Source organism: Orbicella franksi, chromosome 9 (genome assembly GCF_964199315.1).
Source record: "Orbicella franksi chromosome 9, jaOrbFran1.1, whole genome shotgun sequence".
Classification (NCBI taxonomy): Eukaryota; Metazoa; Cnidaria; class Anthozoa; order Scleractinia; family Merulinidae; genus Orbicella; species Orbicella franksi.
In genome coordinates this window covers 14,772,773-14,792,034 of record NC_138153.1, presented here as the reverse complement: position 1 = coordinate 14,792,034, position 19,262 = coordinate 14,772,773, and the positions used below count along the sequence as shown (strand labels likewise).

General features: G+C 38.0%; 1 protein-coding gene across 1 annotated transcript; it reads right to left on the bottom strand.

The window, feature by feature from the left end:
- Positions 1 to 300: 300 nt before the first annotated feature.
- On the bottom strand, positions 301 to 15,143 carry LOC145496453 (uncharacterized). The gene is made up of 12 exons (XM_081476114.1): positions 13,593 to 15,143; positions 12,380 to 12,433; positions 10,911 to 11,003; positions 9,165 to 9,260; positions 8,656 to 8,858; positions 7,889 to 8,019; positions 6,790 to 6,878; positions 6,075 to 6,161; positions 5,289 to 5,576; positions 4,009 to 4,190; positions 3,221 to 3,431; positions 301 to 2,758 (listed from the first exon to the last, which is right to left on the bottom strand). The coding sequence occupies exons 1-12, from the start codon at positions 14,244 to 14,246 to the stop codon at positions 2,597 to 2,599; spliced, it is 2,250 nt and encodes a 749-aa protein (XP_081332240.1). The 5' UTR covers positions 14,247 to 15,143; the 3' UTR covers positions 301 to 2,596.
- Positions 15,144 to 19,262: the final 4,119 nt, after the last annotated feature.

Here is a 19,262-nt window from a genome sequence, read left to right as displayed (position 1 = left end):
AGACAAAAATAACACTTTCCGACTTTCCCCTTACACTGGGAGACCAAATCGCGTGACATTTCTCGAAACACGAAATTGTGCAGCAATCAGCAGGCAAAACAAATGTTTGTTTCAAGCATATCTAGTCGACCATGACGAAGAAGGCGTAAATTATATAACTTCAAATATGCAGATATCACTCACGATATTGTCACGCATGTGACTTCAAACATCAATGATTTGAAAATCGGTAGTAAACAATTAACACTTTGTGAGTGTCGATACGAAGGATTTTATATTTCAAGGATCAAAATTCGTCACGCGTGAGCAAAGCGCGAATTTCAGAGCAATGTTTGTTCGCGAAGGAGTATATATTTTACTTATCTTCCAAACAAAAACCAATGTTCTCGTGATTTCGAATGCAAACGGCCCGAAGCACATACTAGTTTTGAAGAGCTGGGAAACGTTTAGAGTTTCCGATAAAACCTTTATTGCTTCAGACGGTCTAAGTAGCACTATTCATCAATTATTATTTACATTTATTAGAGCTCTCAGCCGACACCTTTTTCATTCGTACTTTATATAAAAGACATTCTCCCTCAAAAACGCTGATATCAGTTATCTATGATGCAAATATTAAACGGCCGTGAACCTTCTAATTTTGCAGCAATATCGCGTGTTTTTAAGTATTTAACTTGCAGTTTTTGGCTTATTTAAATAAGGGCTGGGAATCCGACAATTCGACCGGATGGGAGTTGGGAGGGAAGTTCCAATTGACAATGGAGAAAATATCAACAAAAAGTGCAATTTCCTGAAGGCTTTTATTTTCAGTTCTAAAAAGACCGTGATGTTTCTTAATGACACAAAAATAGAACCTTAATCGAATTTGGACGTTTCTGGATCATCTTTAAGCTTTCTTCAAGTGATGTCCACACACGTACACATAAATATTCTAAAAGCCACTTTCGTGGGAACAAAACTCTTAGTAACATCCAACGATTTTTTTCTTCCTTTGTTAATTCTTTTAACCGATAAAAATTATCTTTCCGTTGAGTGATATGACACACACAAAAAATTTGTTCTTTAATAACTGGAGCTTTCTGCCGCATAGTCTAATGTTTGAGAAACCTTCTAGATCTATTTTTTTTTCCCCAAATTCTGGCGGTTCCGCCGACCACGTTTCGTCTGCTTCCAGTTTGTTCTAAAAAAACAAAAACCGCAAGGTTTGAAATGAGAACACACCATTCAGTTAAAGTTTGCTCTCTTTATGTTACTTGAGTGATTTAGAACAAAAAACCGCTTCAGCTATTATTCGAAGGTCCTTCCTGAGATTTTCTGCCAAAGCACCCTTAACTATTGTGACGAAGTTAAAACGAGACTCAAGAGTGGATGTGAGCTGCGGACGATTCGAGCGATAGCTCCTTGCTTACGTATTTTTTTTGAAATACTTGCTCAGTCGAAAAGCTGGAAATGCCAGTCCTAGAGGCAAAAAACCTGGCTAAAGATGGAGATTTTCTCTCATCGCATGGTGTTCCGTCTGGAAAAATTGACACTGACTTTTATTAAACTTCCATTAATTTAAATATATACCAATACATGATTTGACTGGTTACTAAATTGATTACAAAACTAAAACGAAAGAAGCTTAATTTGCCTCAGTCTTAATTCTTTTGGCCGGTCGTCTTTACATTAGATGGAGCCTAACAGAGAACTTTTTCCTTTTATTAAAACTAAGATATTCGTATTAAATGACACCATCTTCAGCCACCTCAGACACTTAAAATATCAATTCCTATTTACTTATACCTACTGGCTCTGCTATAACAGGGCCGAGGCAAAAAACTTGGCAATACGTTTTACGCCGTGTAACTTGAGCAATATGTAATTAGTGTACACTTTTCTTATATATGTTATGACCTCTGTACTGGAAACACTTATTTAACAATTCTTAATTCTTGAAGTCAGCACCTTCTTTTTAGTCCCATTTTACAACAAGTGTTAGACCCCACCCCAGGTCCCTAAACCATCGTCCACCACCCCCACCGTATAGGCGTCCAAACCACCCCCTCCCTCATACCTTGGGACTTCTGTTTTTTCCCTATTTATTTTTAGCTGAATCTCTTTGTGGTTTAAACTAAATTAAGCTTGATAAATTAACTCTAAAGCAGTGGTATCTATATAGTATTGCATACCTTTCCGGTTCTTTTCCACTGCTATACATGTAGCACTCCACTCTTCCCACTCTTCTCCCTTCTTGAATAAACATGCAGGACCGTGCACCATAAAATTCCGAAAGCTATACACCCTAAAAACAGTTATATTTTTCAAGGAACTAAGTGCTTTCCTATCCAACATACCATTGCGTCTGGGACACGATTAAAAATATAGTTACATACAGTTATGGTTACATGTATTATATAAAAGTGCATTTACCGACGAAATGACTACATCTGAACTAAGGGTAGTTTTAAAAATCCATGTTCAAACGTTCTCAATTTTTATGTTAACGATTTTTAAAATTCAATATCAGCAATTCCGAGTTATTCGGTTATGCAGTTATCACGTAATGTAACATAACCTCTTCAGTCCACGACTTTAGTTTCCCGTGCAGTTCCCGCTAGGCGGGTTCTTCGGTCAACGATTGTCTACTGGAAGGGTTTGGTGTGATATCAGGCGACATCTCTTCGTAGTCGTGTGAATAATCGCCATTTGTGGACGAAGAACTGAGGCCATACGCTGGTGGGACTCGATGGTTTCTTACATAACTTCGAGCAACTTCCTATAAAGTAAAGAAAAATACAGTATCAGTTGGCATAGCTATCCATAACAATTGACCTATAAACTGAAATTTTAAGGTGTCATCATGAGCAAAGAAGTTTAATAAATGGAAATTATCATTGGTACCTACACGGAGTGGCTAATCGTCCACTGTTTCCGCATCGAATTAGAATTTGGAAATTGTTGCTTTTTGTGGAGAGAGGAAAGAGTAAGACTCCGGGAAAAACCCTCGGAGCTCAGAGCAAGGATAAGAAACAACAAAATACTCGCCCACTCAGGGCAAATGTCAAGCTCGGCCATATTGAAGTAAATTTCTCTCACCTGTCATCTCATATCGTACAGTGTACGTAACACATCACAAATCAGACATCATATTACACGCCACACATCACATTACTTCACAAAACATCATACATCAGGTATCACGCACCACACATCACACATCACACAAGATGTCACTTACCTGTAGAAAATGCGGGCTCGCTTCTGTCAAACCAGAGGCCATGTTAAGTGACAAATACATCGAGGGTTTGAAACAATGCTGCTGAATAAACAAGAAAAACAGGATCGTAATGACGGGGAGAGGAAGCATGGCCAAGGACGCGGCGTATGACTCCTTCAAGCTCAGAACTCCGGTCATGAGCAGATGAAATACGATCATTCCCGCGATGATCCTGCAAAAAAGAAAAAAAACACGCACGCGCGCACGCGTTAACGCGTATCGAGGTGGAGGTATTCGTTAGGACAATTTTCTCATGAAAAAAAAAAATAGGAAATAAAAAAAAAATAAAACAACTAGCGAAGAATTAGAGAAAGAAGTAGAGCAAGGGCACGCACGGCCGTGCCGCACAGCCGTGCCGCACAGCCGTCTTTTTTAAGCCTGATTTAAAGAACTGAGTTTAAAATCACAGAAAAACCAAAACGGGTCTGGATGGAGTTTAACTGATAGTTGAGAATTGGTCAAAAATTTTAACTGCCAGCAGAGGAATGACGCACTTTTCAAATGAAAGCTTAGATCTGAGATCTGTAAACCTTCTACTGATACTGATGGCTGGGAAATCACACAAAACAAATTAACTTAGCATCCCAAAGAGTTTGTTTTGCAGAACAGTACTCGACAAATGACAGCAAACCATCAGGTCAAGTGTGGGTGGCTGACAATGGCGAGAATGGGAGCCCGGCCAGGGAATTGTAAAACGGAGAAACTTCAAAAATGAAAATGAGTTTGAGATTGTACAAATGAACTCTTACCTGTTGAACACAATTGGCCACATGCGTCCGCCACAGCTGTAGACTGGGATGTAAACACACAGTATCTGATGCATCCACGCGACATAACCAAACCCAAAGTAAATGGCAACGAACGGAGTGATGAGCGGAGCGAGGACTGAGTACGAGATGCCCAAGATCAGAACGAACAAATGGTCGGTGTACTGAAAAAGACGAGTCAACAAAATTTTACTATGGACATTCACAGTTAGGTCGCACACAAGACAAGGTTTTCAAAAGGACAGTACCCAAGGGAAGTTCAAATGTATCATGGACTGCCAAGGCGTCGCACAGTTTACAATAAAAATGACCCCCCCTCCTCCTCCCCCCCCCCCCCCACACCATCCCCAAAGAAAAGGAAATAACCAATCAAAGACAGACACTATAAGGATCTCTTTAAAGTTACGCCTGTAAGCATACTTTTTGGAATAGGGAAAAAGAGGATGCTTGTGATGAGTGGAAAAAAAAAAGCAGCATTGGGAATAAACCCGCTACTTAAGTTTCGTGACTTTAAGATGGCCGCCAGATACGCATGCAAAAATATCTAACTCTGCCTTCCAAAAATGCCAAAATACAGTCGAATCTCCCGTGAGCGACCACTCAAAATGCCAAGTTTAGGTGGTCGCTCACTGGAGGCGGTCGCTTACGAGAGCTTAGACCATACTGGGTCAAAATTATGCCTCATTAGCATGTGGTAATTTTAAGACATTTAATGTCATTTCTTTCAAGACTGATACCATACAGTGAATCTATATATATTCTTTCAATTTTTAAATGTTTTATTCATGCAAAAAGTTAGTTTCGAGAAAAAAATCCGGTACTTCCCATTGAGAAATTTACTACCCAGGAATGCGATAATGTCACAACACCTTATTATTCAATTTTTGCTCCACTATCTGTCAAGTGGTCGTTTACGGTTGGTTAAAAACAAAAGAAAATTTCAAACGTTTAGATCTAAAAGTAGTCTCGGTCGCTTACAAGAGGTGGTCGCTTACAAGAGGATCCAAATGCAGTGATTTGACTTAGAAACTTTTGGTATTTTGGAAAACTGGTCACTGAGGAGAGGTGGTCGCTTACGAGAGGACGTCGCAACCGGAGGTTCCACTGTATTCAGTTTACGCAAGGTACAATCACGCACAATTTTCATACACATAATTTATTCCTTTAACTATCCTCTAAATTAGTGTTAAGAGATACAGATTTAACCATAGTATGATTTAACAAAGACGAAACGACAATTCAGCAAAGCGAAGGATACTCACCACTCGATCGTACATCACATAAGGTGGTCTCCAGGCCGCCTCGTCCTCTCTGGGAGTGTAACAAAACCACTTCCGTTTGATAGGGATAACAATCAGATAAACAACTCGCAGGAGTTCCAATGAAAAGCCTGTAAAGGAGCGCAGCATGATGTAGCAAATGAAGAAAGTGGCCTGTGCCGGCAGGGATTCCGCCAGGAAGGTTGGTATCTCCTCTGGCTTTCTTAATATTTCTTTCAGTTTCGCCAAAGCTCCTGACCCAACAGTCAGGAACAGAAACTGATTGACAATCTGTGTAAACACATCATCCATTAACGATTTGATTCTAGAGACGTTGTAGCTTATTATTTCTACATAACTCTAGTATTTTCAAGCCAGGACAACGGTTTACTTTTGTCTGGAAAGAAGGCAGAAATCCGCCCTTTATACTGAGAACCCTGTGTGCTCAAAAGACACACGATAGAGATACAACAAATATGTTACTAACCTCATCTTCTCGTTCCGCACTGTAAGTTACGGATCCTCGTTTTTTTCCCTTCGATTTATGACTCAACCGCAAAGAGAAAAACTCGGTCCGCAAACTTACAGTACAGATCTCAAACACGGTTAGCATGTGGTAAATGACTCAGTAAGGTAAAAGATTCCAAGAAAATATTTTTAGTGGTTACAACAACTGAAAGAATGAACGTGATTTACGAATTACAAGCTTGATTTTTCCTCTGTTGGAGTAAAAGCCACAAACAAATTTCAAAACTAGCCTAAGGGTAGACATAGTGACAATTTCATTACCACAAAGATGAAGAGTTTTCCCAACACAGACTTGTCCACTTCACTCTGGCACGGTATTCCTTCAAACTTGGTAATCTTTTCCAGAATCTAAGAAATGAAGAAAAGGACAAAGGAACGAATTGTGGCAACAAAAACTCTATGCTACTACCAGATGGACCCAATGGCTAACGCACAGTCCATAATTGAAAACGAAGCTTTCTACTGTTAGGCCCTATCGTCAACACTATTCCGTTATGAAAAAGGAGCTTTTCGAAAACGCTCTTCAAACCGCAGGAATTTAAAAGCGCAGGCTTTGTGTTTTAGTGTACACGGAAAAAAAATTTGAAAGCAAAGCTTTTCCAATTTGCGGTTTTAAATTCCTCCGGCGTAGTGTGAACGGAAAACATTTGATGCGTTTTCAGAGTGAAAACACTGTTTTCCAATTTCTCCGGCGTAGTGTGGCCTAAACTGTAATTGAAATAACCTTCGACCTGCCAGCTGCGTGACAAAAATAATTTTGTACCTTCTTTTTGTACTCCATTGTGCCCTTGAATCTTAGACAATTATTTTTATAATTCCTGTACGAGATGATGGAAAGGGGCAGAGAAGGCCAGTTTGCACAGCACAATGATTCTTCAGTCTCTTTTACATAATATAGGCTACACATGAGTTGGAAAATATGCAAGCATGTTAAGTGAACAAACAATGTCACATTTACCGGTATTTATAGACTTACCAGTGGCAAAACTGCGAAGAATACCCACAATGTTATACTGGACAAAAAACCTTCAATAATCCCCCTCACAAATTCAGAATAAGATAGCACTGAAAACAAAATAAATAAATAAAATAAACAATGATAACTTGGAGAAATTTAAAGCATATTGTATTTCAACACGAAAGATGCTTAAGATCTAGTAACAGCATTCAGTTAGAGAGATCCTTAATTAATAATACTCTACAGGACCAGACTACAAGTTTATTTAACACGTTGCCCAGCAACGTGAGGTGCTGCCAAGACTATATTAAATTTTGTAAAGACACCAAAAACATTATTTTTAAGAGAGCTTTAGAACACCTGGCATAATTTTAATTATTTATTTATTCATTTATTTATTTTAGCATATCTTAAAACACAATTTTATCTCGTTTACATATAGATATAAATTCTTAAAATTCTTAGATATCTTTTTAATTGTAAATTTAGTTAGCATCGGGCAGGCGAAGAGCCACCCTGTGGATATACTGCCCGAAATGCCATCATTATTATTATTATTATTATTATTATTATTATTATTATTATTATTATTATTATTATTATTATTATTATTACTAACTAGATTTACATTCTTGATCATATGAGTAGAAAATGTGCCCAAGAAAATATTTGGCTTACACAACAGGACACATTGAAAAGAAGGGCTGTTTACAGCATTATTTTTTGTGAAACACCTCTGAGACTTGGACCAGGAAATATTCAAAACATCTTCAGACCGTCAATGTAAATCTTTGGAAGTCTTCAGATATGTTTGGCTAATCTGCGATAATCTGTGACTCCCCGAATAAAAATCTCATGCCTGTGACTCGTAAAACAGTTGGCAGGTACATGATATTAGGGGACTTTAGATTTGAGTACCAGTACAACTTTTCAATTCTAGTTTGCTGACTTCACATTATCACATTGCATACCCATCTCATCCCATGAGCTACTCTCTCTACCTAAAACCAACATGAAAAGCGAGGGCTCTGGAAACATCACTGGATTGAAATTTGAAAATCATACTCATCTTCAATCTCATACTCGTAGCCCGATCCAAAGTTCCGTATTGTCTTACCTGGTTCTAGAAAAGGGACCACTTTTGCAAGGTTTTGTAAAGCAATTAAAGATGAGATGAAACCAACAGGAACTGTCCAGAAAAACACCAGCCAAAATATGGCGCCATAAATCAGTGCTGTGCAGAATTTTCTGTCAAAACAAAAAGCACACACACCTGACACAACTACGCAATCAACTACTGTGCATTCTATGAAGTTCATTTGTGTGTAGAAAGTTTTGCTCAGGTGAAAGCCTCTTTGCAGCCCTCAGCACAGCTTTGTGTTACCATAGTAACCAACATTTGTTTGGTTTTTGTGACAACCGATGATAACTTTATATGCTCCAGCAAAGCAAAGAAACTGTACACTTCTAAGGGTATGGTACAAATAACCATTAAAAACAGACTAATCAAATTTAGGATTAAAGTTTATGAGCCAGTCAAAGTACCGGTATTACAATGTTTGTAGAGAGGTTGGTAACTTTGATTTTTTAAAAAAATACTTTAGCTGTAGATAGAATCATTGAGCATTAGATGCTTCTGAAATAATGTGATAGGTACATTTATCAAAAAGGTTGGGCACATCCTTAGCTCTCATTATCTAATAAATGTTTTCATTGATCAATTTTCTTTCATCTGGGCCAGTACAAGATATACATGCACAGTCATAATAATACATGTATATGTAGAAAGTCTTTATCAGGATACCTTCGTCAAACGATAACTTTGTTGTGTTGTTTACGAATAAAAAATTTAAAAAAAAAAAAAAAAAAAAAAAAAAAGCGTACCTTTGCCAAAGACCAACACCAAGATTGCTCCAAATTACATTTGACACCTCTGGTGCTTGCATCTTTTCTATATGCAATGGGGAGTTGTCCCATTCTACTTGCAAGGCTGTCGTTGCCATACGCAAACTTCGGAAAATCACAAAAGCACATGGAAGAGTGTAATGCTCTTGGTTAACATCATCCTCTAGCTTGGTTTGTAGTGTCTGCAAATGAAGAAAACCACAATCAAACCAAGTCATGTTGAATTCAAGTCAGACTAACAAAAATTAGATAATCGGGATCATTTAGAGGGCTTTAAAGAACCGACATAAAACTAATTAAAAGTGATGATTTTGTTTTTTGGATGCTGGATTCAAAAATTGAATCAAATTCATATCAGGATAGTGGTCAACAAACTGCAACATGATCTCTATCCCTTGATTTTTTACATGTGTTGATAACCCACTCCAGTCAGTACATTTGTTCCACAGTTTACACCCAATCATACATTACTTCACAAATTAATTTACCGTCAAGTCTCTCTCATAGTGTGTGATGGAGTCAAGCTTAGTGCCACAGGGATAGGAGCGATGGGTTGGTCTTTCTCCAGTGGTGTCATAAATAGCCTGCAAGACAAATAACACAACAAAGTCATGACTTTTTTCCTCTCTTTTTTGATATGTTTTCCCCTTTATTTCATATTATTATATGGGCAGCTCTGTGAGCGGGTCATGAGTGGGCAAGATAATCAAATCCTGCACTGTGATTGGCTACCCGAACGGGCAAGATGGAGCTACATATCTTGCCTGCTTGGGACTCCATCTCGTTCCATAAACACGCAAAAAAAGAACTTGTCCAAAATCCAGCCATCTTGACCTCACACTTGGTCAATAACCCATATTTATTATATAAACACTAGTGAAATACCAGGATTTCTTCTTTTACTAAAAAATCATATCTTCATCCCGCGCAGTGAAGATACTATTTTTATCTTTCACGTGTGAGGATATTGGTGTCGCCATGGTTACTAACATGATAATTGCTTAAACTGAACTTAGATGTGTTGCTGTGTGATCAAAACATAATCAGATCTTCCTCAGATATCTTTAGTTATCTTCGGAAATCTTTGGTAATCTTTGGAAATTTTCGGAAAATGTTCGGAAACATTTGTCTGGCCTTTGGACAACTTTTGGAGAATCTTCGGAAATCTTCGGAAAATCATAAAAAATTTGTCATTAGCATGTTTATATAATAAACAGAACAATACATGCCCACTTGTGGATATGAATTTTACCTTCTCGTGTTCAACTTGATATCTCACTCGTTCGCTGCGCTCACACATGAGATATCAAGTTGAACACTCGAAGATAAAATTCCTATCCACGCTCGGGCATGTAATATCCTCTGTTTCACATATACATACATATGTGCACATATAAATCATGCATTTAAATAGACTATGAGCAGTTGGTTTTCGTTCTGAAATCCTCTGCTTGATCATTCTTCCTTTTGCTATGCATTTTGTATTTTGTTGCACATAAGGAAAAAATGAGATCGCTTGAAACCTAGCTTTTAAAATACTTTTCACTTCAGGATACCGGTAGCCTGTGTACGCAGACATACATGTATTTCCGGCTGTCGCTTGTCTCTGTCGAAAATAACAACAAAACAAAAGTTTTGAAATCCCTGTAATTAATCTCTCACTCGGGTTCGCAGATGGCGGAGACAGGTGAGAGCCAGAAACATGTCCACTTTCACAGACTAGGATACTGGTGTTTTTTATACCTTGCAGATTTGAAGATAAGAAGATTTGACTTTGATGAGCAATCACGCCTCAGTCATACATTAGTCACCAGGCTGAGATAATTCCCATTAAGGTTTACAGTTTATTAGGGTTTACAGTTAACTGTATTACATTTTGATTTTATAATATGTTTTGATTTTATTATATGTTAACTTATTAGTTACTTATTAAGTTATAATATTCTTTACAGGGCCATTCTGAAAACCACTTTATGTGAGATCGCCCCCTGTATAATAAAATAATTATTATTATCACTTATTATCATTTATCATCAAATCTGCTTGTGTTCCCCTCACAACACAGTTACATTCCACAAATTACACACACTTTTAAAAGAAAGTGATGTATCCAATAGTCCAGGGCTAGTATATTTTGCAGTCAGACTAGTTTACAGTTTTATATTTAGCCTTGTTCAAAGAGAGTCAAAGCTTGGAATCTCCAAACTTAAAGAAATGTTCCCCGGTTTACTTACTTTAGAACGTTCCAGTTTCCACACCAAACTGTCATGTTTATCAATTAAATTCTGCCATTTCCTTAGATCCTCAACCATTATCACATCCTCCACCTAAAACAGGATATTGATAATTAGGAAGAATAATTATGACAGATTCTGCCCAAAGTTTGAGCAACACAGAGTTGTATGATTGTGCAAAAATTATTTACTAAAAATCTGCTCATAGCATGTTAACATTTTGAATACTAAAATTAATGTACTTGAAACATCTCAATGTAAGTCACTTCTCTGAGTGACCTTGCCATTAAACTCTCTGAAGCATTCTTGAGAAAGTTAATGTCAAATCCCATAAAAATGCGTTAAGCATGTGTTATAATTTTGTTTTCAACCAACATGAAATTTATGTCCATAATTAAAATATGGATAACTTCAAATTCATTTTTCTGTCACAGGCACAGCCTGCCCAGCTGCATGTATTGTAAAGCCTCAATAAGTTCTTCTTACAGCTATTCCAAATATTACCATGTTATGCTAGGTTTTTTTGATAACTTTCTTTTGGCCATAACTGCTCAAATGTTTGGCAGAAACCATCTTAAATTTATTGTCACTGTGAACTAAATACCACCTTAATCACATAGATTACATGCATTAAGCAATGCACACAAAGAACTGGATAATGTAAACAACTCTGACTAGTATCACAAACTTACATTGTCGGATAAGGTCTAGACAAGATAATAAATTAAATTAAAAGTCACATGTTCACTGCTCAAACATCACATACTTGCTAATTGCAAAGCAATACATAAAAGTGAGAAACAAAGATACCTATAATCAACATTTTCTGACATGTACCTGTAAGGTCTAATATCTTATGAATTAGAGTTTTGTAGAATCCTGATTTTTCAGTCTACCTAGGGAAATGCTAAATGCTTCAAAAAATTGGGAGGTCTGAAAAAGCAAGGATAAATTCCTCCTTATGATACATATGTATTTACGCAGAGGCAACAAAAATCTACTTTGAATAATCAGAAGGCTCCAAAGAATCAAGGGTTCGAAATGTAGGGATTCCATTTTTTTCATGCAGTACACGATCTGACTTTATCTCTGCTCAAGATATTTTTTTCCCACATTATCCATTTCTATTCCCACCAAGAAGACTTCTTTATGTGAACGTGCATTGAAAATGAGCATTATTTTTAAAATTAGTATGGTTATATGTGTAATTATTTCTTGAGATCTGCCCAATGTATTTGGAGATGATAGTGGCTGGTTTTACTATCAGAGTTAAACATTATTAGGGGTTTCACTAAGGGCTGGGCACCAGACAAATTGACCAGCTGTACGTTAGGACAATTTTGCCCAGCTGGTTTGACCATCTAGCAGAAAGTTTTTCAATCAAAGAAGTTCAGTTCTAATACATGTAGATAAAATTGTGTGCTATTTGGAATTTTTTAAATACAACTTTAAAACAAACCTATGCATACCTGGTCTGGGAAAAGTTCTTCAACATAACTTTTCGTGCTCTGTTCATTTTGGTACTAGTGTATACAAGAGAAATCAATAAATTAATCTAAAAACAAACCCACTGCTGACATAGTGCTGTACTAGGTATGTACTGTTGATGTAATTTTAAGTCTTGTGAAGGTTGACATGGTCTTGATGTCAGCTGACCTGCTTTGAGGCTCTATATAATGTATCAGGGGTTTTTGCGATACAGGATATTTAGGTAAAAAATTAAAGGATAAAGGATATTTTTTGGGGGGAGAGGATTAATGGGATATGGGATATCAAGATCAGATAAAACAAGAAATGCAGTAGTAAAATCGTCAATTTTTGCAATTGGAGCTAGTACATGTAGAGTAGGTCAAAAATCAATGGGATGTGGAGTACACAGACCCTCCTACAATGTAATTAATGGGGTCTCTGCTTTAAATCCCTCCAATCAGTTGTAAAGTTCTTGTTTTAGGATTTACATCTAGGCATAAGTTACATGTATAATTTGATTAGTAGGTAGTCTTTATTTAATGATTGACGAGGGTACCACAAAGTAGTATGTACATGTACTAATAAACTAGTGGCCCTCTTACAGGATAATAAATATACTAGAATGAAGATTCGCATGGATAAAAGTTACTAAAAACTTTATAGAACTATGAAATAAATGTAAACACACAATAAGATATTTATAAAGTAAAATGATTAAGAAACTTAACAGAGATTAAGTACTATTAGTGACTCTACTTTTCTCATCTGAAGAGGTAACACATTCCATTCCTGGGAAGCAGTCACAGAAAAAGTTCTTCCACCTTCTGTTTTTAGTGTTACATGCACTCATAAAATGAGAACAAATGCATTTCTGGTTAGGGAGGGAGGGTAGATCCCTAAATCCCCCTTCCCTTGATAAATAGCCACTCCACGAACATGCCACTGCTAATCCCCACTTATTTTCATGTTTATTAATTTTCTACTTTCATTATCATTTTAATTTCCTCCCTTCTCCAAAAACAAAATCTTTTCCCTGAAACTACCAGAATCTCCACTGACGAATAGTATTGGGTGGTGCAAATTATTTTGGAGACCGTTGAGAGAAAAATTAGACAGCCAATAGGAGGAGACTGCTGGGGCGGGGAGCGGGGAGGTGATGGTTTGGAGAGGAAGTAGTTTTGCCATGTAACGTACATATCATGTGGCACATACCTTCACAGGTATATCCCTGATTAACACTGCATATTGGTGCCCTCTTCCATTAGTCAGGTATTCCTGGCGATAAATTATGTATATCTTCCATTCCTCATACAAAAGATAACAAATAATTATTGTGTAAAACCATGCTGATATCACATGTGCCCAAAATTTCGACGACTGAGGTGCAACGTTCGACATTGCAATCCTATCCAGGCCGTGTAAATCTCCTTGGCCGAAATAGTTCAGGGGCAGAAGAACAGCGATTCCATACGGCATGATTACCAGGGATATCTTCACGGAGAGTCGTAAAAAACGCATGTAAACAAGAGCATCGATACCAGCATAGTAGAACACATCATCGTCGTTTGCCATGAAGGCGGGAATTATCCACGCGAAGAACGAATTTGGTAGCTTTCCCAGCGGGAACATCACATCCAGCAAAAGCTGGCGCGGAGAGTAAATTTGCTTTAGTCTTGGCCGTAAGAAAGAGAATAATCCCAGTGCTACGACAGCTACTGCGAGATTAATCACAATCGACGACACAAACTTGTTTGTGCTTTCAGCGCCATCGTCTGGTGGTGTGTTATTTTTGCCTTCGGTGTTTTCGATGGCCTGTAGAGCAACCTCCCTTAGCTCCCCCAGCTTTAAGAACACATTTCTGGCCATCTTCACTGTAGACAATCGCGAGAATTAATCAGTTTACAAGCAGCTGATCTCAAGATACATGTAGTTGAGCATGGCCAATTCCGCCATGTTTTCGAGTTTTCTGCGAAATGTTTGGCGAGAAGACTGAGACTAGTGAGAACATCCGCTGGCCAAAATATCACGAGCAGTGAGCCCGTGTGCCGGAAAAATGCACACAGGCTGCCCAACGCATAATGCCGTGATGATTGTATATTTGGGTTATTGACCAAGCTTGTTCGGTCAAGATGGCTGGATATTGGTCAAGTTCTTTTTTTTGCACGTTTATGGACCGAGACGCAGTCGAGGTCCATAAACTCGCAAAAAAAGAACGAGGCTAATATCCAGCCATCTTGACCGAACAAACTTGGTCAATAAAGGATTTATTGTATGGGGAAATTTTTCTTGCAGGACACGGCGGGTAGTCCCGAGCGGGCAAGATAGCTCCATCTTGCCCGCTAGGGTGGCCAATCACAGCGCAGGATTTGATTCATCTTGCCCGCTCACGGAGCTAGCCATATAATAAATGTGTTTTATTGTATTATCAGTTATAACCTTGGTAAAATATAACCTGTTTCAGGGTCTTGGTCAATGGCCATTACCATTGGCTAGGCAAAATATAACGAGGTTATAAAGGCTGTACCTTTTAGACGAGAGAAATACTGGTATACTGATTACTCTCTAGCTAGCACGAGTCTCGTGCATCAGTCAACACTTTTTTTTAGCCCACCCAATCGGTTTTTGGCTCATCCCACCTGATGCCCATTACATGGCAGAATCTGGGCTGTCACTAAATTTAGAGCCTTATTGTGCATCGCTGGAACGCTAGAATTGACACATGAAGTAGCATACGGAACTGAATTGTTTATAGAATGCTTTCCGGCGACGACATGTCTGGTCGTGGATTGATTTACGAAAAGAATTTTCTCACTTCTAAAAAACAACTTTATTGCCAAGCGCTAGCTAAATATAACTTGACACAATCGAATGAAATTCGCATACTGCATAATAATGGAGGAAGCTGCTTAACAACTTTCAAGGAAGGTGACCCCTGCAGAGACTGCAGTTTCCTTTGTCTTTTTTATTTCTTTTTTTAGTCTTTTTGTTTCTATTCGATCAAGTGATTCAGTTATGTTTGTTTGGGGGGAACATAATTTCCCACAATTCACCGATGGCGTAGACACCTGCGTGGCGCTGAGGCGTGATATCTGGGACATACTGCTGCTTCATGTATTCAAATAAGCAAAACAGCTAATTATGTTTGGAATAATTTTGAACTGTGTACCAAAGTAGCAAAAAACACCGTCAATATTTTATTCGACCACCTGCCTATGTATTACAAACTAGATTGCTACGATCGATTAAGACCATTGCAACCGGCCAATAACAAGGCGCCAATTTTTTTTTTCAGGGGCAACAAGACCAGAAGACGACAACAAATAATGTGATTATCTCGTATTTTTCTCTTGAAAACGGTATATAATACTTTGCATTTTAAACAAGCCACAAAACGTTATTTTGGGCAACTTTCATCAAGCGGTTGTGAGGTCAAACCTCGCCACTCGAACAAGAAAACGTTGATTTTTCGGCGCCAGTCAACAAAATTACTGTATTTAATTTCATCGTCTCGCGAGGTTAATTGAAATCGCTATATCGACGGAAGTTTGTAAACATGTGAGTTTCAATGTAGGGCTTATGTTAACAAATTCTAGCTTTAGATCTCCCCGCGTTAGTTTTTGGGGCTAATCTGCCTTGAGAGATTTACTACAAGTTGTCTGACAGGCCGCCACGAAGTATCAAGAAAAATTAGTATTTGACGTTAATTTATGATCATTGGTTCTGATGGCGAAAATAGAGGATAGAGCATTGGACAATTACGCTAATGATGGCTCACAAAGTGATAATGAAAGCAATGACGATCTTTTCCCCATCACGACAAAAAATGCCGGGAAAATTAAGAGACATCGAAAGCGGAGTTCTTCTTTACCGGTTATTGAGGCGACTCATACTGGACTTTGGAAAGGAGTGGCTGCAGCGACAGATATGCAGTTTGTCAAATCTAATAAAGGAAGCCATTCCCGAACGGAGCAAAAAGAGAAGCCGTGGAAGGGTTTTCCAGCGAATGAATCTGCGGGGATAGAACAGAACTCACTCAGCGAGCACCATCCGACACGAAGAAGCTCGAGCATGCCAGAATTTTACTCCCCTTCATCAGAAAGCAAAAAGGATGGACTTTTCCGCAGGCATCACAAAACTAAAAGAAGCGGGTCAAAGTCGCGGAAGAGAGTTGCTGGGACTGTAACAACAGATTTAGAAATGCAAGAAGACGAAGAAACATTCAAACTACCCATAATATCAAGCGAATTCATTCCTTCAGCCAAGTGTGGCTCGGAAGACCAAAATGGCAACGAACTGGAAGCACTAAGCCAGTCTGTGGAGAACACGAAAATTCAACGCAAAACTTATCTACCTCGTATTAACAACTCCAATAACGGGGGTGTCTTCATGAAATCAAGATAAGGAAAGAAAAAAAACATACAGTGCGGGCACAAGAATACGTAAGTGCTTATGTTACACATAAAAAAAATCAAACAAATTGACCATTTTTTTGGTTGTTTTGCTTACGTGACTCGGTGGCTCTTGCATGGCTGGATATAAAAACCATAGTGAAGTTTGAGTTTTGGAAAGCCACGCTGTGTAAAATTGTTTTATACAAAAGAATGGAAAACATCTGCTTGCAACTTTTTATTCTCCAACTGGGTTTGTGGATGATTTTTTGCGAAAACATTTACGCATTTTTAGGGCAAAATACACGCAAAATGTATCTGTGTGTATGCGATACATACAAACAGTAACGAGAAGATTGGGAAAAAAATATTGCACATATTTCTGTAAATAATACTCTTGTTTAGCTTTACAAAGATAATTTTTTTTTTGAGCCAAAATGTTTGCAACGTGTGTCCTACCAGTTTGCAGTTTGCTCTTTGCCTACAGCGTGCGAACTTCAACAACATAGAGTTAACATTAAAAGGAATTATTTCTGTAATAGATTAGCTTCGTCAGCAAATGTTTATCTTACGGAAAAGTAGGACATTTATTTACATTAAATGTAGAACTAAATTATGCATTTGCGAAGGAGGTTTGTAGTGATATTTTTAGCAAACGAAGATGTTGATGGGATTGCCAACTTTGCTCAGTTTATTTTCGTGTCCTAGGTTTCAATCATTGACAAAATATGCCCATATCTCCTTTATCCTTATCAAAAGTCGCCCGCTTGCAACTGAACTCGGAGATTATCCCCAGTGTGTTGAGCTAAATGAATTGGCCTCTAATTTGCCGCCAACTTGGCAGAATATATGGCTAGCTTAGAGAATAGAATATTGAAAAAAAATTCTTAATTTATTTATTGGATTTTCAGGTAAATACCAGAAGCTATTATTCTGTCAAAGGGTTCACCGCACTGTGACTTGATTAATGCCAATTCACACATCTATGATACATTTTGATACAATTAGCATTAACCATACATTGTATAAGTTAGTCCCTCTCAGACTTCATTCAAAAAGCCCGTGCACAATGCATTATATCTAGTTTTTCTTTTATTTCAGTACTCTTCATTATGTCTTACAATAGGCCGGAGAAATCAAATACATCAAAGTGCCTGTTGGTGAAATTTTTTCGATGACTGAATAATGATTTTCCAAAAAAAATCGACCAAATACTCGTTCTGAGGCTAATGTTAACTTTCAATAATAGTTAAAATAGTTTCAGGCATTAACATTTTCCCCAACGTATTAATTTCTTGCATCAAATTGAGTCGCAGTCATTTCATAAAGTAAGTGTATTGAAAAAGCACTCGTTTCTTCCATCTATGGAACCATTCTGGGCGCCAGAGGCTCTGTTTATCTTACGCGCAATTTATTAATCCCCAGTTTAAGTCAAAGGCAATTATTTCTGATGCTCGAAATCAATAAAAGAAAGTAAAATCGATTGAGGAGCCGTCGAATCTAGCTCACATATGAGTCGACAAACACATTTTGACAAAACTTCGTTGGAAATCATTCTTCAAATATGTTTTCTTTAACTTAAGTAACTGATTAATTGAACTTGAATAAGCCGAAAAAATCAAAGGGAATTTAAAAAACCCCGACGATAAACTTCATTGGATTTTCTTATTTTCTTTTGTTTGTTGTTTTCATCAGCCACGTACATTTCAACTTGCGATTTCGTTCTGTGTTTTTCGGGGGAAGGGAAATGAAAAATAACGCTTGATTGCAGGTTATGTACATTTAGGTTACACGGTGCAAATTTTCCATCAGAGCAAGGTAACTATCCCACTCATTTCTCGATACAATTGTGATTAAAAAACAGCTAAACATTATTTCAAGAAACCCTTACAACAACTAAGACATTGTCAGCAAGCATCGTTTGCGATCAGTTTGAACGGAAGAACAACAATCTGTTAGCCGGAAATGGAAGAAAGTAGCAAGGCTGGAACCTAACCTCGTACCAGTTCTCATTCGAATTCTGTTTGACGTGGGAGATCTGGGTTCCAGATTTGCTATTAAAACCCAATACGTCTTGCTAGCTTTTCTCATTTGCGTTACACTGTAATCCAGCGTGGGTGCGCGGCAATTACGGGCGAAACTACAAAATCGCCCGAAATATACATGCTGGAATACACTGCAATGCAAATGAGAACCGTTAAACCTACAAAGGGCTATTAGATTCAAATTCAGGCACCGTCTGATGCCTTCTTGGGTAATACTCTTTAAAAAAATAAAGAAATAAAATAAATAGGAATTTGAAGTTTCACATCCCACGGGAAGGCTCTTCCTCCACTGTTTCCAGATCGAGTCGGAATTTAGAAGTGTTGGTTTTTAAGGAGGGAGGAAAACCGGAAAACCCGCAGAAAAAGCTCGGAGCAAGGCGAGAACCAACAACAAACTCAACCCACTTATGACGCGGGGGCCGGGATTCGAACCCAGGCCACATTGGTGC

What these genes read in the sequence shown, in the direction of transcription:
- LOC145496453 (XM_081476114.1), bottom strand. Translation starts at nt 14,246, where the DNA reads ATGGCCAGAAATGTGTTCTTAAAGCTGGGGGAGCTAAGGGAGGTTGCT. An exon ending in ATGTGATGTACGATCGAGTG is followed by an intron (nt 4,191 to 5,288) that starts GTGAGTATCCTT and finishes CGTCTTTTTCAG; the next exon opens with TACACCGACCATTTGTTCGT. An exon ending in TGGCCAATTGTGTTCAACAG is followed by an intron (nt 3,432 to 4,008) that starts GTAAGAGTTCAT and finishes TCTTTTTTGCAG; the next exon opens with GATCATCGCGGGAATGATCG.